At 40.4% G+C, this 24524-nt stretch overlaps 1 protein-coding gene across 3 annotated transcripts in view; it reads right to left on the bottom strand.

Moving 5' to 3' along the window:
* Positions 1-24524, bottom strand: part of CUNH1orf141 (chromosome unknown C1orf141 homolog) — a 65234-nt gene that overhangs the window by 12451 nt on the left and 28259 nt on the right. For all 3 annotated transcript variants that reach the window (XM_058430732.1, XM_058430731.1, XM_032136910.2), the window contains one exon: positions 22708-22775. In XM_058430732.1, the coding sequence (XP_058286715.1) occupies positions 22708-22775 (68 nt within the window). The remainder of the gene's footprint in view (positions 1-22707; positions 22776-24524) is intronic.

Raw genomic sequence — 24524 nt, 5'->3', positions numbered from 1 at the left:
GCCAGGTGTGGTGGCACACGCCTGTAGTCCCAACTACTTGGGAAGCTGCAGCAGGAGAATTGCTGGAATCTGGGAGGCAGTGATTGCAATGCACTGAGATCAAGCCACTGCACTCCAGCCTGAGCAACACAGTGAGACTCTGTCTCAAAAAAAAAATAGAATATTTAAACATAATTTAAAAAATTATATATATGTAAAAGTAACAGCCAACATCATCATTAGTGGTAATATATTAGTCTATGACATGTCAACAGTAACATCTATCACCACAATTATTTATAAATTTTTAGGGAGTGCCCAGTAATGCAACAGGAAAAGATAATAAAAGTAGTAAAGACTGCGGAATTCTGATTCAACATAGCTGAGTAATCCTCTATCAGACCTACCCTCCCACAGATAAAACCCATAGACTCTAGACAAAATGCTCTAGACAAAATACACACACACACACACACACACACACACATGCATGCACACACATGACCTTAAGGTCCTGGAGAATAAACAAAAGCAGGTGGCGAAGAAAAAGTATTGACACTTGCTATAACTGACTTGCATGGGGTGGAGTTGCTATTTGTATAGCTTTTAGCTTGAAGGCAGACTGAAGTTGGCATTGCATGGAGCATCTAAAATTCTGCTAGAAAAACCATGTTGTTTCCGGCCAGAAGAACCAGAAGACAAAGTTAGGGCAAACAAAGCTGCTGGAAAGTGAGAAAGGAATGCTGGAAAGAAGAGAGCCAAAGATGGCAGCTCTATTCCCTGCGTGAGAGACTCCTATGTGTAAGGGACTACCTATTCAAGTCTCTGGTTAACCCCTAAACCATGCATGTTTAGAAACTCATGCAAGCAGACAGCTAAGGATGAAACAACTGAACTAAAATTTGAGCTGCTGTTCACGAGTCATTTTGTATTTTGAGTACAATCAAGATAATTGACTGCTAGAACAAAAACATCAATAATTTTTGTAGGATGACAAGAGAGTGCAGAGTCTTCACAATACAGTAGTCACAATGCCCAAGATCAATCCACCTTGACCTAAAAGAACCAAGAAAATGAGACCTAGTGTTAACTAAAAGATAACCCAACAAGACCAAGCCTGAAATGACCCAGATATTGGAATTAATAGATTTTATAGCAGCTATTATAACTATGCTTGATGGGTCAGGCATGGCGGCTCACACCTGTAATCCCAGCCCTTTAAGAGGCCGAGGCAGGTGGATCACTTGAGGTCAGGGGTTCGAGACCAGCCTGGCCAACATGGTGAAACCCTACTAAAAATAAAAAAAAATAAAAAAAAATTAGCTGGGAGTGGTGGCACACATCTATAGTCCAGCTACTCAGGAGGTTGAGACAGGAGAATCACTTGAACCCAGGAGGCAGAGGTTGCAGGAAGCTGAGATTGCACCACTGCACTCCAGCCTGGGTGACAGAGCAAGGCTTCATCTAAAAAACAAAAACAAAAACCAGCCAAACAAACAAACAAACAAAAACTATGCTTCATGAAAAAAGTAAAATATATTCAAAGTAAAGGAAAAACATAGGGAATCTTATCGGAGAAACAGAAACTATTTTTTTAAATGGAAATTATAGAATTAAAACATGTAATATCTGTTAACTGGTTGAGCTTAAAACAAAGTGAAAATATCTGAGGGAAGAATCTGAGAACTTAAAGATAGATCAATAGAAATTACTTAATATAAAAAAATAGAGATTCAGGAACCTGTAGGACAATAATGAAAAGTCTGACATGTTTAATAAGAGCCTCAGAGGGAGACCCTTGTCCCCTTTACTTTCTTTAAAACACAACAAATTGCTGAAAGCGAAAATTATAATACTGTCCTGTAGGGTTTATAGTATTACATACAGAAACTATAGTACAAAGGTTTGGGGAAGTAAATGGAGCTATACAATTTAAAGATTTCCACATCTTTATGTGAAGTAGTACAATTTTACTCTAAGTAGACTGTGACAAGTTGATGATGTATACTTTAATCTGTATGGAAACCACTAAAAATCCCAAACAAATAAAAAGAGACATAACTAAAAGCCAACAGATATATTAAAGTGAAATTTTGATAAATATTCAAATAATCCAAAGAAAGGCAGGAAAGAAGGAACAGAGAAACAAAAAGCACAGGGACAAACAAACAAAAAAGAATAAAATGATAGACTTAATTTCACCCATATCACCAATTACATTAAACATTAATGAAATAAATATTTCAATTAAAAGAAATTGTCAGAATAGATTTTTTAAAAAGCAAGACTCAAGTATATGCTGTGCATAAAAAATGTACTATAAATATAAGTTGAAAGTAAACTGATGGAAAAATACATACTATGTAAATGGGATGCATAAGAAGGCTGCAGTGGTTCTATAAACATCAGGTAAGATAGACATCTGGCTGGGCATAGGGGCTCACGCCTGTAATCCCAGCACTTTGGGAGGCTGAGGTGAGTGGATCACCTGAGGTGGGGAGTTCGAGACCAGCCTGACCAACATGGAGAAACACTGTCTCTACTAAAAATTCAAACAATTAGCCAGGCATGGTGATGCATGCCTGTAATCCCAGCTACTTGGGAGGCTGGGGCAGGAGAATCGCTTGAACCCAGGAGGTGGAGGTTGCAGTGAGCCAAGATCGCTAAAACAAAGAGTGCCCTTCTCTTAATAAACTTCCTGCTAGTGTGGGTTTTGGCTTCTGAGAGCAAAATTCTCTTTATGGTAGCATCAGCAACAAAGGCTACCAGGCAAACTGCCTACTCCCTGCCCTCATATCCTGAAGTAAGGTGGTTGGGAACTCTGCCATATACACAGAACAGTTAGGTTTTCATTCTGGGGATAGACTTACTTGTAAAATTAGTGGCAGCTTCCTGGAAAAATTAACCCCATCTTCATTCTTAAATATCACAAATAAAAATGTACCGATGTCTTATTCTATTCAAGCTGCTGTAATAAAATCCCTTAAACAGGGTAATAGAAATAATAAAAATTTGCTTCTCACAATTCTCAGGCTGGGAAGTCCAAGATCAAGTCATCAGCAGATTTGGTGTTTAGTAATGGCTCGCTCTCAGATTCATAGGTGGTGCCTTATTGCTGTGTCCTCACATGGTAGAAGGGGCAAACAGCTCCCTAGAATCTCTTTCATAAGGTCAATAATCCCATTCATGAGGGCTCTGCCCCATGACCTAATCACCTCCTAAAGGCATCACTCCTTAATATCATCACATTGGCTGTTAAGCTTCAACATATGAATTTTTGGGGTACACATTCAGGCCATAGCAACCACATATGATAAAAATCAGCAATATCAAAGATACCTATTAACAACCTTAAAGGAAACATAATTTAAGAAACAGAAAAGAACTTAAGAAAATTAACTCTAATATCTTCAGAAAACTTTGAGAACAAATGTGACAGGATTCAATGGGGGGAAAGAAGGGCCACCACCAAGAATAAGAAACATTGGAAATTTAAAATATGGTTAATAAACAAAATGCAATAAAAGGACTGGAAGAAAAAGTCAAGGAAATTTCCCATAATAAAGAGCAACATTTTAGCTGGGCATAGTGGCTCATACTTGTAATCCCAGCATTTTGGGAGGCAGAGGCAGGTGGATAGCTTGAGCTCAGGAGTTCGAGACCAGCTTGGGCAACATGGCAAAACCCCATCTTTACAAAAAATGCAAAAATTAGCCAAGGATGGTAGCACACACCTGTGGTCCCAGCTACTTAGGAGGCTGACATGAGAGGATTGCTTGAGCCCAGCAGGAGGTAGAGGCTGCAGTGAGCTGTGATCATGCCACTGTGCTCCAGCCTGGGCAACAGAGACAGACCCTATCTCAAAAAAAGGGCAAAATGTCAAAGAGACAAAATAAAGAAAAGCAATATAGAAAATCAATCCAAAGGGCCTAAAATTGTGGAGACGAAATTGGCAAACAAATAATGGACATTTTTTAGAACTAAAGAAAGACATTTAGCTTTAAAGTGGGGTTCACTGTGCACTGAACAGAATAAATTAAAGTAAAACCACCACACCTGGGCACATCCTTGAGACATTTCTTTGTTTTTTGAGATGGAGTCTCACTCGGTTGCTGGAGCACAGGGGTGTGATCTCAGCTCACTGCAACCCCCGCCTCCTGGGTTCAAGAGATTCTCCTGCCTCAGCCTCCTGAGTAGCTGAGATTACAGATGTGTGCCACCGAGCTAATTTTTTTTGTATTTTTATATTTTTAGTAGAGATGGGATTTTGCCATATTGGCCAGGCTGCCTTGATACATTTCAGCACAATGTTGATAAAGTTTCTAAAAAGTTTCCAGAAAAAATAATGTCATAAAGTTCGAGAAATTTTCATAGCAACACAAAATTATATAGGACAGTAGAACAATGTCTTCAAAGGCTAGAAAAAAATGATTTTGAACCTCTAATTCTACACAGCCAAACTATCAATCAAGTATATTGGAAAAATAAATACACTCTCAAATATCCATGCAACATTTCTAGAGACGTTTCTTGAAGATATATTCTAGGAAGAAAATAGAGAAGATGGCAGATAGGAGACACGGCTAATATGCAGCTTCCACTTGGATGGACAGAATAGCATGTGGAGACACACCACCCACTTTTGCTTCAAGAACCACTGAGAGGTGAAGCCAGCTAGACTTACTGGGTCAAGTGGTGACTTGGATAACTTTTCTGTCTAGCTAGAGGATTGTAAATGCACCAATCAGCACTCTGTGTCTAGCTAAAGGATTGTAAATGCACAAATCAGCACTCTGTAAAAATGCACCAATCAGCGCTCTGTGTCTAGCTAAAGGAGTGTAAATGCACCAATCAGCACTCTGTAAAATGGACCAATCAGCACTCTGCAAAACCAATCAGCGCTCTGTAAGATGGACCAATTAGCAGGATGTGGGTGGGGACAAATAAGGGAATAAAAGCTGACCACCCCAGCCAGCAGCTGCAAACCTGCTTGGGTCCCCTTCCATGCTGTGGAAGCTTTGTGTTTTTGCTCTTCACAATAAATCTTGCTTCTGCTCACCCTTTGGTTCCATGCCACCTTTAAGAGCTACAACACTCACTGCGAAGGTCTGCAGCTTCATTCTTAAAGTCAACTAGACCAAGAACCCACCAGAAGGAATCAACTCCGGACACATCCTGGTGACCACAAAGGGACTATTGCCAAGCAGTGAGTACCATCAGACCTCTTTTGCTTGTTATTCAGTCCTATTTTTCCTTAGAATTCAAGGGCTAAACACCGGCACCTGTCGGCCAGTTAAAAGCGACTAGAGTGGCTGCTGGACTAAAGACACTGGTGTCAGGCTTTCTGAGAAAGGGCTTTCTAAATGGGGGTGTTGCGTTGCCTGGAACCAGCTTCCACTTTTCCTGTACTTCTGGGCTGAGCCAAGGGCCAACAGAGAGGAAAGCCATTCAGCTCCAGGGTCCCCACAAAAAGTTGGTTGACCCTGTAGCCATGAGCGTAACTCTCAAAGTCACGTTGCCGAAGCGAGACTTGCCCATCTATCCTATCTATCCTGACCCTTGCCTCCTGGGTCCTAATGCCTGTCAGACAAACTTCCTCTCACCTCTCTTCTCTGAGGTTAGTCCTGCTTCTAAAAACCACTCCCTGTCTCTGGTCCTTTTCTGGTTTCTCCTATAAGAATGATGTCTAGTATAAACTTCAGGACTCTGTTCCCTTCCTTAGGCACCCAGGCTCACCAATCGGAAAGACATAATTTTTGCCCAAAGCCCTATCAGTTGAGGGGGACTATCTGTAACTTTGGGATCTCTCCTCACACTAGCAGGCCTAACAGAAGCTATTCCTGAAGCTAGGATACGGGGAGCTTCAGAAATGATATGCTTCCTATTCATATGATGAGAAATGAGGACAAAAGGCATCATTCTTCCTTGATATCCCTTCCCTCCCTCAGGGTGTGGCCCTCCACTTCATTTTTGGGGCATAACATCCTTATAGGATAGGGGTAAGCTCCCAATACTAACAAGAGAATGCTTAGGATTCTAACAAGTTTTCGAGGATGCATTGGTAAGGGCCACTAAATCTGACCTTCCTCGGTCCTCTTTGTGGTCTAAGAGGAAAATTAGGGTTTCTGCTGCTGCATTGGTGAGCACAACTATTCTGATCAGCAGGGTCCAGGGACTGTTGTGGCATGGGGTGGTGGGGAACAAAGAAACCAAAACCACGGGCAGTTTTTTCTTTCAGATGGGAAACACTCAGGCATCAACAGGCTCACCCTTGAAATGCATCCTAAGCCATTGGGACCAATTTGACCCACAAACCCTGAAAAAGGAGCAGCTTATTTTTTTCTGCACTGTGGCCTGGCCCCAATATTCTCTCTCTGATGGGGAAAAATGGCCACCCGAGGGAAGTATAAGTTACAATAGTATCCTGCAGCTTGACCTTTTCTGTAAGAGGGAGGGCAAATGGAGTGAAATACCTTATGTCCAAGCTTTCTTTTCACTGAAGGAGAATCCACAACTATGCAAAGCTTGCAATTTACATCCCACAAGAGGACCTCTCAGCTTACCTCCATATCCTAGCCTGCCTATAGCTCCCCTTCCTATTAATGATAAGCCTCCTCTAATCTCCCCTGCCCAGAAGGAAACAAGCAAAGAAATCTCCAAGGGACCACAAAAACCTCCGGGCTATCAGTTATGTCCCCTTCAAGCTGTAGGGGGAGGGGAATTTGGCCCAACCCAGGTACATGTCCCCTTCTGCCTCTCTGATTTAAAGCAGATCAAGGCAGACCTGGGGAAGTTTTCAGATGATCCTGATAGGTATATAGATGCCCTACAGGGTCTAGGGCAAATCTTAGATCTCACTTGGAGAGATGTTATGCTATTGTTAGATCAAACCCTGGCTTTTAATGAAGAGAATGCGGCTTTAGCTCCAGCCCGAGAGTTTGGAGATACCTGGTATCTTAGTGAAGTAAATGATAGAATGACAGCTGAAGAAAGAGACAAATTCCCTACCAGTCAGCAAGCCATCCCCAATATGGATCCCCACTGGGACCTTGACTCAGATCACGTGGACTGGAGTTGCAAACATCTGCTGACCTGTGTTCTAGAAGGACTAAGGAGAATTAGGAAAAAGCCCATGAATTATTAAATGATGTCCACCATAACTCAGGGAAAGAAAGAAAATCCTTCTGCCTTCCTCGAGTGGCTATGAGAGGTCTTAAGAAAATATACTCCCCTGTCACCTGAATCACTCAAGTGTCAATTGATCCTAAAAGATATGTCGATTACCCAATCAGCCATAGATATCAGGAGAAAGCTCCAAAAGCGAGCCCTGGGCCCTGAACAAAATCTAGAGGCATTACTAAACCTGGCAACCTTGGTGTTCTATAATAGGGACCAGGAGGAACAGGTCAAAATGGAAAAGTGAGATCAGAGAAAGGCCACAGCCTTAATCATGGCCCTCAGACAAACAAAGGTGGTTCATAGCGGACAGAAAATGGAGCAGGCCAATCACCTGGTAGGGCTTGTTACCAGTGTGGTTTGCAAGGACACTTTAAAAAAGATTCTCCAACAAGAAACAAGCTGTCCCCTCGCCCATGTCCACTATGCCAAGGCAATCACTGGAAGGTGCACTGCCCCAGAGGACAAAGGTTCTCTGGGCCACAACCAGATGATCCAACAACAGGACTGAGGGTGCCCGGAGCAAGTACCAGCTCATGTCATCACCTTCACTGAGCCCCGGGTACGGTTAATCATTGAGGGCCAGGAAATTGACTTCCTCTTAGATGCTGGCACAGATTTCTCAGTGTTAATCTCCTGTCCCGGACAGGTGTCCTCAAGGTCCGTTACCATCCAAGGAATCCTGGTACAGCCTGTAACCAGGTATTTCTCCTACCTCCTCATTGTAAGTGGGAGACTTTGCTCTTTTCACTTGCCTTTCTTGTTATGCCTGAAAGTCCCACACTCTTATTAGGGAGGGACTTTTTAGCCAAAGCTGGAGCTATTATCTACATGAATATGGGGAACAAGTTATGGATTTGTTGTCCCCTGCTTGAGGAGGGAATAACCCTGAAGTCTGGGCATTGGTAGGTCAATTCAGAAGGGCAAAAAATGCCTGCCCAATCCAAATCAGGTTAAAAGACCCCATCACTTTTCCTTATCAAAGGCAATATCCTTTAAGGCCTGAAGACATAAACAGTTACAGGATATTGTTAGACGTTTAAAAGCTCAAGGCTTAGTAAGAAAATGCAGCAGTCCCTGCAGCACCCCAATTCTAGGAGTACAAAAACCGAATGGTCAGTGCAGATTAGTGCAAGATGTTAGACTCATCAATGAGGCAGTAATTCCTCTATATCCAGTTGTACCCAACCCCCATACCCTGCTTTCTCAAATACCAGAGGAAGCAGAATTGTTCACTGTTCTGGACCTCAAGGATGCTTTCTTCTGCATTCCCCTGCACTCTGACTCCCAGTTTCCCTTTGCCTTTGAGAATCCCACAGACCACATGTCCCAACTTACGTGGACAGTCTTGCCCCAAAGGTTTAGGGATAGCCCTCATCTGTTTGGTCAGGCACTGGCCCAAGATCTAGGCCACTTCTCAAGTCCAGGTACTCTTGTCCTTCAGTATGTGAACGATTTACTTTTGGCTGCCAGTTTGGAAGCCTTATGCCAGCAGGCTACTCTAGATCTCTTGAATTTTCTAGCTAATCAAGGGTCCAAGGCATCTAAATCAAAGGCCCAGATCTGCCTACAAGTCAAATATCTAGACCTAATCTTAGCCAGAGGAACCAGGGCCCTCAGCAAGGAATGAATACAGCCTATACTGGCTTATCCTCACCCTAAGACATTAAAACAGTTGTGGGGGTTCTTTGGAATAACCGGCTTTTGCTGACTATGGATCCCTGGTTAAAGCGAGATAGCCAGGCCCCTCTATACTCTAATCAAGGAGACCCAGAGGGCAAATACTCATCTAGTAGAATGGGAACCAGAGGCAGAAACAGCCTTCAAAACCTTAAAGGAGGCCCCAGTACAAACTCCAGGCTTAAGCCTTCCCATAGGACAAAATTTCTCTTTATATGTCACAGAGAGAGCAGGAATAGCTCTTGGAGTCCTTACTTAGATTCATGGGACAAGCCCACAACCAGTGGCACACCTGAGTAAGGAAATTGATGTAGTAGCAAAAGGCTGGCCCACGGTTTATGGGTAGTTGTGGCAGTGGCCGTCTTAGTGTCAGAGGCTATCAAAATAATACAAGGAAAGGATCTCACTGTCTGGACCACTCATGATTTAAATGACCTACTAGGTGCCAAAGGAAGTTTACGGCTATCAGACAACCACCTGCTTAGATACCAGGTGCTACTCCTTGAGGGACTAGTGCTTCAAATATGCATGTATGCGGTCCTCAACCCTGCCACTTTTCTCCCAGAGGATGGGGAGCCAATCAAACATGACTGCCAACAAATTATAGTCCAGACTTATGTCCCCCAAGAGGATCTCTTAGAAGTCTGCTTAGCTAATCCTGACCCTAACCTATATACCGTGGGAAGTTCATTTGTGGAGAATGGGATATGAAGGGCAGGTTATGCCATAGTTTGTGATATAACAGTACCTGAAAGTAAGCCTCTTTCCCCAGGGACCAGCGCCCAGTTAGCAGAAATAGTGGCACTTACCTGAGCCTTAGAAATGGCAAAGGGAAAAAGAATAAATGTGTATACAGATAGCAAGTATGCTTATCTAATCCTACATGGCCATGCTTCAACATGGAAAGAAAGGAGTTCCTAACCTCTGGGGAAACGCCCATTAAATACCCCAAAGAAATCATGGAGTTATTGCATGCCGTACAAAAACCCAAGGAAGTGGCAGTCTTACACTGCTGAAGCCATCAACAAGTGGCTGGCAGAGGCAAGGAAAGGCCAGCAGAGAAAAAGAGAAAGAGACAGAAAATCAAAGAGAAAGAAAGAGAGAGACCGAAAGTCAAAGAGAGAAGGAAAGAAAGAAAGAGAGAGAGAAGTAGTAAAGAAAAAACAGTGTACCCTATTCCTTTAAAAGCCAGGGTAAGTTTAAAACCTATAGTTGATAATTGAAAGTCTTCTCTGTGACCCTATAACACTCCAATACCACCTTGTTGTCAGTGTAAACAAGGACATAGCCCAAAAGCACTAAGGCCACTGACAACCCTTAGCCTTCCTATCAAAAATCCTTAACCCGCTGGTTTCCTAACAGGGGATCTAAATCTTAATTAATTACCATACAAAGGTCTGACCATATCTAGGAAGAACTCCCTTCAGGACAAGGAGATACATGGTTCCTCCCTGGCTATTAAGGGAAAAAGACATAATGGGTATTCAGTAAGTGATAAGGAAACTCTTGTAGAAAGAGAGTTAGGAAAATTGCCTAATAATTGGTCTGCTCAAACTTGCGAGCTGTTTGCACTCAGCCAAACCTTAAAGTACTTACAGAATCAGGAAGGAGCCATCTATACCAATTCTAAGTTAATATGGACTGAACGAGGTCTTATTAGTAGCAAAGAATAATTAAAATCCCAAACTTACAAGGTTTTCAACCAAAAGTAAAGTTTGCTAAATGTTAACAGTGTTAACATGTATTATCCTAACTTCTAATCTTGTGGAAATCAGACTCTATCAGTGCCCCTCAAAGATCAAGTCTGTCAGTGCAGGGCCATGCAACTAATACCCTTCCTTATAGGGTTAGGAATGGCCACTGCTACAGAAACTGGAATAGCAGGTTTATCTGCTTCATTATCCTACTACCACACACTCTCAAAAGATTTCTCAGAAGTTTGCAAGAAATAATGAAATCTATCCTTACTCTACAATCCCAAATGGACTCTTCGGCAGCAGTGACTCTCCAAAATCGCTGAGGCCTAGACCTCCTCACTGCCGAGAAAGGATGACTCTGCACCTTCTTAGGGGAAAAGTGTTGTTTTTACACTAACCAGTCAGGGATAGTACAAGATGCCACCTGGCATTTATAGGAAAAGGCTTCTGAAATCAGACAATGCCTTTCAAACTCTTATACCAACCTCTAGAGTTGGGCCACAAGGCTTCTCCCCTTTCTAAGTCCCATGACAGCCATCTTGCTTTTACTCGCCTTCGGGCCCTGTATTTTTAACCTCCTTGTCAAATTTGTTTCCTCTAGGATCGAGGCCATCAAGCTACAGATGGTCTCACAAATGGAACTCCAAATGAGCTCTACTAACAACTTCTACTGAGGACCCCTGGGCAAACCTGCTGGCCCTTTGGCCTAAAGTGTTCCCCTCTGGAGGACACTACAACTGCAGGGCCCCTTCTTTGCCTCTATCCAGCAGGAAGTAGCTAAGGCAGTCATCACCCAATTCCCAACAGCAGTTGAGGTGTCCTGTTTAGAGGGGGGATTTAGAGGTGAAGCCAGCTGGATCTCCTGGGTCAAGTGGGGACTTGGAGAACTTTTCTGTCTAGCTAGAGGATTGTAAACTCACCAATCAGTGCTCTGTGTCTAGCTAAAGGATTGTAAATGCACCAATCAGCACTCAGTAAAAACACAACAATCAGTGCTCTGGGTCTAGATAAAGGATTGTAAATGCACCAATCGGCACTCTGTAAAAATGCACCAATCAGCACTCTGTGTCTGGCTAAAGGATTGTAAATGCACCAATCAGCACTCTGTAAAATGGACCAATCAGCAGGACGTGGGCAGGGACAAATAAGGGAATAAAAGCCAGCCACTCCAGCCAGCAGCGGGAACCCACTTGGGTCCCCTTCCACACTGTGGAAGCTTTGTTCTTTCGCTCTTCACAATAAATCTTGCTGCTGCTCACTCTTTGGGTCCGTGACACCTTTAAGAGCTGTAACACTTAGAGTGAGGGTCCGCGGCTTCATTCTTGAAGTCAGTGAGACCAAGAATCCGCTGGAAGGAACCAACTCTGGACACACCACCACAGGAATGTACCAGGAAAACCAAAGAAATTCAAAGATCCTTTGAAAGAAGCGGCATCCCACTGCAAATTCCACTAGACAGGTGAAAAACTGTGTTTCCAAAATGTGTGTGGGAGGGGGACACCTGCCTCCAAACACACATCCTCAGTGGGGAATCTGAAAATCTAGAACATGGGAGAAAGATTTAACCTTACCTAGAGCTAAAATGGATTTAGGGAACCACTCACAATATAAATATAAAAATATAAGCAGCAGTGAGAAGAGCCTCCCAGTGCCTGGGAGGCACTCCCAGTCTGCAGTTTGAGCCCAGGACAGCCATCCCTGACTATATCTCACAGCGTCCCTTGGGGGAAGGCAGCCAGTGGAATTAAGGAAGGTCATAGGATGAAAGAACCCTCCAAGTGAGTTTTGTAAAAATTTCAACTGGGCATGAACTTTTTTGAGCAGAATCCAGGGAATGAACAGGAATTGCTGCAAATATGAACACAGGAGTTGCTACTGACATTGTAGGCAGATGGGGGAGGGCAAGGCCTGAAAGAGAAGCTTACAGCCCGGGGCAAGTTCTGAGTTCTGTGCACAGGCTGCCTGGACTAAACTTGGTGCTATTCGTGAGGCGCTGCAGGAACAAGACCTGCCTCACCAACAGGGTGGAAGCTGGGTGAAGCCTTTCACTACCAACTATCCCCCACTTCCCTGGTAAACTATATGGCACAGCAGAGGCAGATATAGTCTCCTCTGAAACATAACCCCACTGGCCTGAGAATCATCCCCCACATCCCCAATCCCCTATAGTGGGCAGGGCTTGCCATCGCCACTGTGGGGGATGTGAGCACCACATCAAAGGATCACCCCATGGGACAAAAGAATCTGAACAGCAGTCTTTGTGTTCCAGATTTTTCCACTGAAATAGTCTACCCAAATGAGAAGGAATCATAAAAGTAATTCTGATAATATGACAAAACAAGGTCTATTACACCCCCAAGGAGAATCTGAGCTCAGACCTGCCTAACCCTGCCCCAACCTGATGATATTTCTCTACCTGCCCTGATAGACAAACACACCAGGCATAAACTCTTGGGAGCTTTATAGCCCTACCCATTGCTTGAGAAACTGAAACACTTACCCTGGCTAACTTAGGACAAGCTTTTATCTACTACTACCTCAGCTGAGGATCTCTTGAAAGCATCACCTCTTGGCTGAAGACCAACCAACTCAGGCCATTACAGAAACTCATGACAGAAAAACCCTGCTCCCAGGAAAGACAAAATGACAGCTAATACCACTGCCTGCAACATCCTGGCTAACCAGAGGTTCTGAGTCTGCCCACATGACAACTTCAATACTGGTATAACCAGCATTTGAGAAAGCCACCACAGGAAACATATCTACCACCAAGGATTCTCACAGAGTCTACTTCACTCCCCTGCCACCTCTACCAGAACAAGTGCTGGTATCAATAGTTGGGAGACCTAAAGATAGATCACATCACAGAGTTCTCTTTGCAGACATTCCCCAGCACCAGCCTGGAGCCTTGTAGCCCTGCTGGGTGGCTAGACCAGGAAGAGCAATAATAATCACTGCAGTCTGCCTCTTAGGAAGCCCTATCCCTCGAGGAAAGGGGAGAGCACTGCATCAAGGGATCACCCCATGGGACAAAAGAATCTGAAGAGCGGTCCTTGAGTTCCAGATTTTTCCACTGAAAATACCCAAATGAGAAGGAATCAAAATTAATTCTGAAAATACAACAAAACAAGGTCTATTACACCCCCAAAAGACCACTGATTATTAAATGATTATTAAGCTACTTAAGGAGATACCAGAGAAGGGTGAAAACTGACTTAAAGATATTAAAAAAAACAAGATATAAATGAAAAATTCTCCTGAGAAATAAATAAAAAACAATCACAACTTCTGGAAATGAAAGACACACTTAGAGAAATCCAAAATGCACTGGAAAGTTTCTACGATAGACTAGAAGAAAGAACTTCTAACTAGAACTTCAGAGCTTGAAGACGAAGCTTTTGAATTAACCCAATCAGACACAGACAAAGGAGAAATAATTTTAAAAATGAACAAAGCTAAAAAAATGTTGGATTATGTTAAATGGCCAAACCTGAAAATAAATGGTGTTCCTGAGGAAAAAGAGAAATCTGAGTTTGGAAAACTTATTTGAGGGAATAATTGAAGAAAACTTCCATGGCCTTGCTAGAAACCTAGACAGCCAAATACAAGAAGTTCAAAGAACCCCTGGGAAATTAATCACAAAAAGATCATTACCTAGGCACATAGTCATCAAGTTATCTAAAGTCAAGGCAAAGGAAAGAATCTTAAGAGTTGTGAAATAAAAGCATCAGGTAATGTATAAGGGAAAACCTATCAGATTAACAGCAGATTTCTCAGCAGAAATCTTACAAGCCAGAAGGGATTGGGGTTCTATCTTTAGTCTCCTAAAACAGAAGAATTGCCAGCAAAGAATTTTGTACCCAGAAAAACTAAGTTTCATAAATGAAGGAGAAATAAAGTCTTTTTCAGACAAACAAACGCTGAAAGAATTTACCATTACCAATGCAGCACTACAAGAAATGCTAAAATAAGTTCTAAATCTTTAAACAAAACCTCAAAATACACCAAAATAGAACCTCCTTAAAGCATAAATCTCAAAGGGCCTATAAAAGAATAACATGATTTAAAAAATAACACAATTTTAAAAAACAAGGTATTTAGGCAACAAAATAGCATGATGAATTGAAAATTACCTCACATTTCAATACTAACAGTGAATGTAAATGGCCTAAATGCTCCACTTAAAAGATACAGAATGGTGGAATGGATAAAAATCCACCAACCAAATATCTGTCATCTTCAAGAGACTCACATCGTGCATAAGGGCTCATGTAAACTTAAGGTAAAGGGTTAGACATAGATATTCCATGCAAATGGACACCAAAAGCAAGCAAGCAGGAGTAGCCATTCTTATATCAGACAAAACAGACTTTAAAGCAACAACAGTTAACAAAGATAAAGAGGGACATTATATAATGATAAAAGGATTAGTCCAACAGGAAGATATCACAATCCTAAATAAATATGCACCTAACATTGATGCTCCCAAATTAACAATTACTACTAGATTTAAGAAATGAGATAGACACCAACACAATAATAGTGGGGTACTTCAACACTCCACTGACACGAATAGACAGGTCATCAAGACAGAAATTCAACAAAGAAACAATGGACTTAAACTGTACCCTAGAACAAATATGGACGTAACAGATATTTACAGAACATTCTACCCAACAGCTGCAGAATATACATTCTTTTCATCAGCACATGGAACATTCTCCATGATAAACCATATAATAGGCCACAAAACAAGTCTCAGTAAATTTAAGAAAATTGAAATTATATCAAGTATCCTCTCAGACCAAAGTGGAACAAAACTGGAAATTAACTCCAAAAAGAACCCTCAAAATCATACAAATACATAGAAATTACATAATCTGCTCTTGAATGATCCTTGGGTCAACAATGAAATCAAGATGGAAATAAATTCTTTGAACTCAATGATAATAGTGACACAACTTATCAAAACTTCCAGGATACTGCAAAAATGATGCTAAGAGGAAAGTTTATAGCATTAAATGCCTATATCTAAAAGTCTGAAAGAGCACAAATAGACAACCTAAGGTCACATCTCAAGGAACTAGAGAAACAAGAATGAACCAAATCCAAAACCAGCAGAAGAAAAGAAATAACAAAGATCACAGCAGAACTAAACGAAATTGAAAGAAAAAAAGAATACAAAACATAAATGAAATGAAAAGCTGTTTATTTGAAAAGATAAACAAAATTGATAGACCATTAGTGAGATTATCCAAGAAAAGAAGAGAGAATATCCAAATATGCTCAATAGGAAATGAAATGACAGATACCACAGAAATGCAAAAGATTATTCAAGGCTACTATGAATACCTTTATGCATCCAAACTAGAAAATCTAGAGGAGATGGATAAATTCCTAGAAATATATAACCCTTCCAGATTAAATCAAGAAGAAACAAACTCTGAACAGACCAATAGCAAGTAGTGAGATTGAAACAGTGATAAAAAAAATTGCCAACAAAAAAGTCCAGGACCAGATGGATTCACAACTCAATTCTATCAGACATTCAAAGACGAACTGGTACCAATCTTACTGAAACTATTTCAAAAGATAGAGAAAGAGGGAACCCTCCCTAAATCATTCTATGAAGCCAGTATCACCCTAATACCAAAACGAGGAAAGGACATAACAGAAAAAGGAAACTACAGACCAATATCCCTGATGAACATAGATGCAAAAATCCTCAACAAAATATTAGCTAACTGAATCCAACAGCATATCAAAAAGATAATCTAGCATGATCAGGTAAGTTTCACACCAGGGCTGCAGGGATGGTTTAGAATATCCAAGTCAATAGATGTGATACATCACATAAACAGAATTAAAATAAAAAATTATATGATCATCTCAATAGATGCAGAAAAAGCATTTGATGAAATCCAGCATCGCTTTATGATTAAAACCCTCAGCAAAATTGGCATGGAAGGGACATATCTCAAGGTAATAAAAGCAATCTATGACAAATCCATAGCCATCGTTATTCTGAATGGGGAAAAGTTGAAAGTATTCCCCCTGAGAACTGGAACAAAACAATGATGCCCACTTTCACCACTTCTATTCACACAGTACTAGAAGTTCTGGCCAGAGCAATCCGACAAGAGAAAGAAATAAAGGGCCTTTAAATCGGTAAAGAGGACTGGGCATGGTGGCTCACACCTGTAATCCCAGCACTTTGGGAGGCTGAGGCAGGCAGAAAACCTGAGGTCAGGAGTTCGAGATTAGCCTGGCCAACATCTGCAAATCCCGTCTCGACTAAAAATAAGAAAATTAGCCAGACATGGTGGCGCAGGCCTCTAATCTCAGTTACTCAGGAGGCTGAGGCAGGAGAATCACTTGAACCTGGGAGGTGGAGGTTGCAGTAAGCCGAGATCACACCACTGCATTCCAGCCTGGGTGACAGAGTGAGACTCTGTCTCAAAAAAAAAAAAAAAAAGGAGCCAGGCGTGGTGGCTCACACCTGTAATCCCAGCACTTTGGGAGGCCGAGGCAGGTGGATCATGAGGTCAGGAGATTGAGACCATCTTGGCTAATATGGTGAAATCCCATCTCTACTAAAAATACAAAAAATTATCTGGGCATGGTGGCAGGCGCCTGTGGTCCCAGCTACTTCGGGAGGCTGAGGCAGGAGAATGGCGTGAACCTGGGAGGCGGAGCTTGCAGTGAGCGGAGATCGTGCCACTGCACTCCAGCCTGGGCGACAGAGCGAGACTCTGTCTCAAAAAACAGAAAAAAAGAAAAAATAAATCAGTAAGGAGGAAGTCAAACTGTCGCTGTTTGCTGATATGATTGTATACCTAGAAAACCCTAAAGACTCACCCAAAAATCTCCTAGATTTGATAAATGAATTCGGTAAAGCTTCAAGATACACAATCAATGTAAACAAATCAGTAGAACTGCTATACACCAACAACCAAGCTGAGAATCAAATCAAGAACACAATCCCTTCTGTAACAGTTTCATAAAAATAAAATAAAAATGTATAAATATACCTAAACAAGGAGGTAAAAGATCTCTACAAGGAAAACTACAAAACAGTGCTGAAATAAATCACAGATGACACAAACAAATGGAAACACATCCCATACTCATGAATGGGTAGAATCAATATTGTGAAAATGACCATACTGCCAAAAGCAATCTACAGATTCAATGCAATTCCCATAAAAATACCACCATCATTCTTCACAGAATTAGAAAAAAAAATCCTAAAATTCGTACGGAAACAAAAAAGAGCCTCCATAGCCAAAGAAAGACTAAGCAAAAAGAACATTACCTTACTTCAAACTCTGCCACAAGGCTATAGTTACCAAAACAGCATGGTACTGGTATAAAAATGGATATGTAGACCAATGGAACAGAATAAAGAACCCAGAAATAAAGCTAAATACTACAGCCAACTGATCTTTGACAAATCAAACAAAAACATAAAGTAGGGAAAGGACACCCTATTCAACAAATGGTGCAGGGATAATTGGCAAGCCACATGTAGAAAAATAAAACTGGATCCTCACCTCTCACCTTATAAAAAAACCAACTCAAGATAAGTCAAAGGCTTAAATCTTTCTCTTTTTCTTGAGACAGAGTCTTGCTCTGTTGCCTAGGCTGGAGTGCAATGGTGCAAACTTGGTTCACTGCAAGTTCTGCCTCTTGGATTCAAGTTATTCTTGTACCTCAGCCGCCCAAGTAGCTGAGCTTACAGGCACACACCACCATGCCTGGCTAATTTTTGTATTTTTGGTAGAGATGGGGGTTTTTGCCATATTGGCCAGGCTGCTCTCAAAGTCCTGGCCTCAAGTGATCTGCCTGCCTCTGCCTCCCAAAGTATTGGGTTTACAGGGATGAGCCACCATGCCCAGCTCAAAGACTTAAATCTAAGACCTGAAACCATTAAAATTTTAGAAGATAACATCCGAAAAACTCTTCTAGACATTGGCTTAGGCAGAGTTAATGACCAAAAATCCAAAAGCAAATGCAACAGAAATGAAAATAGATGAGACCTAATTAAACTAAAAAGCTTCTTCACAGTGGAAGAAATAATCAGCAAACAGACAACCCATAGATGGGGAGAAAATCTTTGCAATCTGTACATCCAACAATAATATCCAGAAATTACGAGGAACTCGAACATATCAGCAAGAAAATACAATTCCAGGCTGGATGTAGTGGCTCATGCTTGTAATCCCAGCACTTTGGGAGGCTGAGGTGGGCAGATCACCTGAGGTCGGGAGTTCAAGACCAGCCTAGCCAACATGGTGAAACCCCATCTCTACTAAAAATACAAAAATTAGCTGGGCATGCTGGTGCATACCTGTAGTCCGAGCTACTCAGGAAGCTGAAGCAGGAGAATCACTTGAACCCAGAAGGTGGAGGTTGCAGTGAGCAGAGATTGTGCCACTGCACTCCAGCCTGGGTGATGGAGTGAGACTCTGTCTCAAAAAAACAAACAAACAACAAAAACCAACAAACAATCCCATCAAAAAGTGGGCAAAGGATATGAATAGATAATTTTCAAAATAAGATATACAAATGAAAAAATGCTCAACACCACTACTTATCAGGGAAATGCAAATTAAAACCACAATGAGATACTGCCTTATTCCTGAAAGAATGGCCATAATTTAAAAATTAAAAAAAAAAAAAGATCTTGGCATGGATGTGGTAAAAAGGGAACACTTTTACACTGTTGGTGGGAATGTAAACTAGTATAACCACTATGGCAAACAGTATGAAAATACCTTAAAGAATTAAAAGTAGGCTGGGCGCAGTGGCTCACGCCTGTAATCCCAGCACTTTGGGAGGCCAAGGGGGGCAGATCACGAGGTCGGGAGATCGAGACCATCCTGGCTAACACGGTGAAACCCCGTCTCTACTAAAAATACAAAAAAATTAGCCAGGCATGGTGGCTGATGCCTGTATTCCCAGCTACTCGGGAGGCTGAGGCAGGAGAATGGCCTGAACCCAGGAGGCGGAGCTTGCAGTGAGCCGAGATCACACCACTGCACTCCAGCCTGGGCAACAGAGCAAGACTCTGTCTCAAAAAAAAATTAAAAGTAACTATTATTGATCCAGCAAAACCACAGTACTGGTTCATAATATGAAAAAGACACTTGCACAAGCATGTTTATAGCAGCACAATTTGCAACTGCAAAAATATGGAACTAACTTAAATGCCCGTCAACCAACAACCAACAAGTGGATAAAGAACATGCGATATATTTATATACCATGGAATGCTACCCAGACATAAAAAAGAATGAAATAATAGCATTTGCAGCAACCTGGATGGAGTTAGAGACCACTATTCTAAGTGAAGCAACTCAGGAATAGAAAACCAAATATCATATGTTCTCACTTACAAGTGGGAGCTAAGCTATGAGGATGCAAAAACGTAAGAATGATACAATGGACTGTGGGGACTTGGGGGAAGGGTGGGAGGGGGATGAGGGATAAAAGACTACACACTGGGTACAGTGTACACAGCTCAGGTGATCAGTGCACCAAAATCTCAGAAATCACCACTAAAGGACTTATCCATGTAACCAAAAGCCACCTGTTACCCCAAAACTATGGACATAAAATTTTAAAAATAAATAAAATATATTCTAGGAAAATAAAGATGAAATCCAAAAAGAAATAAGAAGGCCGGGCATGGTGGCTCAAGCCTGTAATCCCAGAACTTTGGAAGGCCGAGGCGGGTAGATCATGAGGTCAGCAGATTGAGACCATCCTGGCTAGGACAGTGAAACCCCATCTCTACTAAAAATACAAAAATTAGCCAGGCGTGGTGGCAGACGCCTGTTGTCCCAGGAGAATGGCGTGAACCTGGGAGGCAGAGCTTGCAGTGAGCCGAGATTGCACCACTGCACTCCAGCCTGGGTGACAGAGCAAGACTCCATCTCAAAAAAAAAAAAAAAAAGAGTAAGAAGACATGGGATACTAGAATCTGAGGAACTGAGCCAAGGAATGGAATGACAACGTAAAAGTAGGCTTATAGGTAACAGGTCAAATTTAGAACAAGAAGTCACTGGGCTTCATGAACAATTTCTCCAAGAAATTGGAATGAGTTCCACACAATAGAAAGAATGAGTAAAAAACTTGATCATTTTCACATATAAGAAAGTTACATGCTTCTTTTTTGAAGGCTGCAGATCTCAGTGACAATGAGTATGAATCAAACTGCTGAGTTCTTCCTGGTTCTGTCATATACTATTTGATCCCAGGCAAGTTGCTTATCTTCCTTGTGCCTCTTTTTTCTCAGGATAGTATTTACGTCATTGGGTTGTTAAGGATGTAATTTTTCTTTGAATAGTGCTTGAGGCACATATGCAATTACGTGTTTGATATTATTATCATCATTTCCCAGAGGAAAAAAGAAAGGCCATTAGAAATTCCAAGAAAAAACATAAAAGTGTACTAGACAGTTAAGGTCTAAATATGAGGGAAACCAAAACATGGCATTTTTTTAGTAATAGATAGAGAAAAGAGTCCATTGTTGTTAAATTGTACCCACTGAGAAGCAAGGTAATCCAAGCACATTACTTTGTTCGGTAATGATTATTGCAGAGATATTACTATAATGTAAATGAAATGATTATTTATAATATAATAATATAAATGCTGTTAATAGTATTTTGAGTTTTAGAATTAACCTACAAACAAAACATAAAGGCTTAATCAGAGTTCAAAGCTGAATATAATAGTTGACCTAAAAAATGTAAAAGTAAATATATACTTGACCTAGGGAAGAAGTGTGGAAGACAGTTGGAAGACAGGATAAAACTGTTAAGATCTTCGTTGTATATAAAGGGGAATCAGGAGTTAGTGATTAAAAATAATGGGAAAATGTTAGATATATTATTTCAAGTTGCAAAAATTAACAATAGAAGAAACGAAAAAAGTAACTATCAAAGATCCAGAAGAGGAAAATGGGGAGTGGCAGGATGCAGAGTGGTATAAACAATCTTTGTTATTGATTTTCAGTAGACAATGTTTAAAGTTAATAAATTAAAATCAGCAGCGGAAACTCATTCTTTAGAAATATGGAGTTAATCTTATAAGGTACTGAAATCCAAAAAGGTTAAACTTGGTTGCCTCTGAGAAGAGGAAATTAGAAGAGGAAGCAGAGAATGAAAGGGGTGTGTGTTCTTATTAGTGTTTCTCTACTATTTGCATTTAAAATATCACATGTATATTTTTATTTTTAAAAAACTCAAATTTTACAATTTTTACATAAGATGCTAGCAAATGTATTATGATGAGTAACCTGATTGTGATGTTATGTTGTAATATACATCTTGGGAGACTTTTATTAACCATGAACCTAAATAAAACACGAAATTAAATAAACCATGTAGATGAAGATAAAACTGATAATCCTTTTAATATTTTTTAAATTATAAAATGTGGGAATATGCAACAAAAATTTGTTATTAATTATGGCCCTAAGTCTGTATTTCTCCATATTTCTTTATATATTTATAATATATATATAATACAAAAATTAATACCTAAGAGACTCTCTAAAGTGATTTTCCCTTGCTAATTCTCTGATTTAATTTATCTCTATAGTTCCCTATATAAAAACTACTGAATGATGTCCAAGGCACACTGAATGCTCAGGACTAGTCACTCTTCAGCCTGCCCAGCATAATCACTTCTGCTTAAGTGATAATCAGGAGTCAATAGTGTTGGTTCCAAACCTGTTTGTGGTAGTTGCTATTGCAATTATGTAATTTGATGAACCACCATACATAGCATGCTCAAAAAAAGGTCTTGGTTACACATTAAAAGATTAACAAATTGATATATATTTTATTTGATAAATTTGAATGTTTAAGTTATACATGTATGTTTTTTATGATGCTCTGTCTTAACTGACTTTGTAAGTGCTAGTCCTTACCATGTTCAATAATCTCTACTGTATTGAAATATCTCCAACAAAGAATATATTACCTTCTCTACTGTCACCATACATAAAACTTTACATACTATCAGAGATGAAATCACTTTAACATGTTATCATTTTGAATCCTAAAATTCACTTGAATTTTGGATTTGTAGGAGCATATATAAAATTATTAGGACTAATTTGAATTTCTATTAAGTAATTATAGAGTATACAAATCACACCTACCTCAGTTGTATTCTTAAGATAAAGATAGGGTCTAATAGATCTTGATTTTAGATGTTCTTCTACTGGCTCTAAAGAAACAAACATAAGTATTTCCATGCTATTAAGTTACCTCTAATTAAACCCAATCAACCATTTTCTCCACTGCAGTAAACTTTTAAGAAATGTAAATGAATAATTTTATTTACTTACATATGCATTGCTTGTACATGGTTAGAGCTAAATCTATTTTAGAATAATTTGCCCTAAAAGTGAATTTCTATTAACAGACTATAACTTTCAATTATTTACTATTATACAATAAAGCTATATTGTCTTGGAAAATGATGGATTTCTAAATAAAATAGAATCATATGTGTTATTCAAAAAATATTTTGGTTAATTCCTTTGAAAAGAGAAATAGAAATAGTCCCTTCTGCCTGCACTTCTCTCATATTCAGTTATGAGTTTTGTTAATCTGAATTATCATCCAATGGATATTCTTAAAGTCAGTATGGTGCAGGGGTCAGGCATACAAACTTTGGACTTAGATAGCCTGGGTCCAAATTGCACCTTTTTGTGTGAGTTACATAGCCATAGCCATAGGAAAGTTACTTAACATCTATGAGTCTTACTTTCCTCATTTGCTAACTGGAAACAATAGCATTTATAGACATACTTTCAGAGTTAAATGAGATAATAGATGTAACAAATTTAATATGGAGTCTGGTAGTCATTAAATCAACAGTTATTTGTTGATCAACTACTATATTCCAGACACTGATGGACTCTGGAATTGTGACTCCTGCCCAATGATGCATACATTTTAGTGGGTAATATGGAAAATAAACAACAACAACAACAAAAAAAACAAGACATTGGACTGGTGCAGTGGCTTACACCTATAACGCCAGCATTTTGGGAGGCCAGGCCAGGTGGATCACTGGAGCCCAGGAGTTTGAGACTAGCCTGGGCAACATGGTGAAACCCTGTCTCTAAAAAAAAAGTACAAAAATTAGCTGAGTGTGGTGGTGTGCCTGTAGTCTCAGCTACTCAAGAGGCTGAGGTGGAAGGATTACTGAGCCCAGGGAGGTCGAAGCTGCAGTGAGCCATGATCACACCACTGCATTCCAGCCTGGACAACAGAGTGAGACTGTGTCAGAAAAAGAAAACCACCAAAAAAACAAAAAACCAAGGGGTGAATAATTGAAATTTATTCTGTAACAGAAATAAACACACTTTGGTGAGGAAGAACCATAAAAGAGTTATATTGTTGATAGGGTAGTCAGAGGAGGCCTCTCTGAGCAGATGACATTTAACCAAAATATGCAAATGAGCTGTAAGCTGCATAAGTAGAGTATCAGTGTGTCTAGGCAGAGGGGAAAACATATATTCCTCTCAGGCAATCTGGCAGTTGCCTCAGCCTCTCAAGTAGCTGGGATGACAGGTGTGTACTACCATACTCAGCTAATTTTGTATTTTGTATTTTTAGTACAGACAGGGTTTCACCATGTTGGTCAGGCTCATCTCAAACTCTTGACCTCAAGTGATCCACTTGCCTTGGCCTCTCAAAGTGCTGGGATTACAGCCATGAGCCACTGTGCCTGGCCAGGTCTTTGTAAGGAGTACAAGTTTCATACTAAGTACAGTGAGAATCCACTGAAGAGGCTTTAATCAGGATCAGCCTACAAAGATCAGTATATGATTTAAGGAAAGAAAATGGATTAGAGATTTTTGCTACCATTGTGGAAGGCCAGGTAATGAGTACTAGCACTTCTGCTGAAAACACCTTAAAAGCCTAGATGGAATATTTTTTAAAGTCTAAAGAGAATCATTGACTT

The sequence above is a fragment of the Hylobates moloch genome, unplaced genomic scaffold, assembly GCF_009828535.3.
Source record: "Hylobates moloch isolate HMO894 unplaced genomic scaffold, HMol_V3 SCAFFOLD_18, whole genome shotgun sequence".
NCBI lineage: Eukaryota > Metazoa > Chordata > Mammalia > Primates > Hylobatidae > Hylobates > Hylobates moloch.
This window is presented reverse-complemented; position numbering and strand designations above follow the sequence as displayed.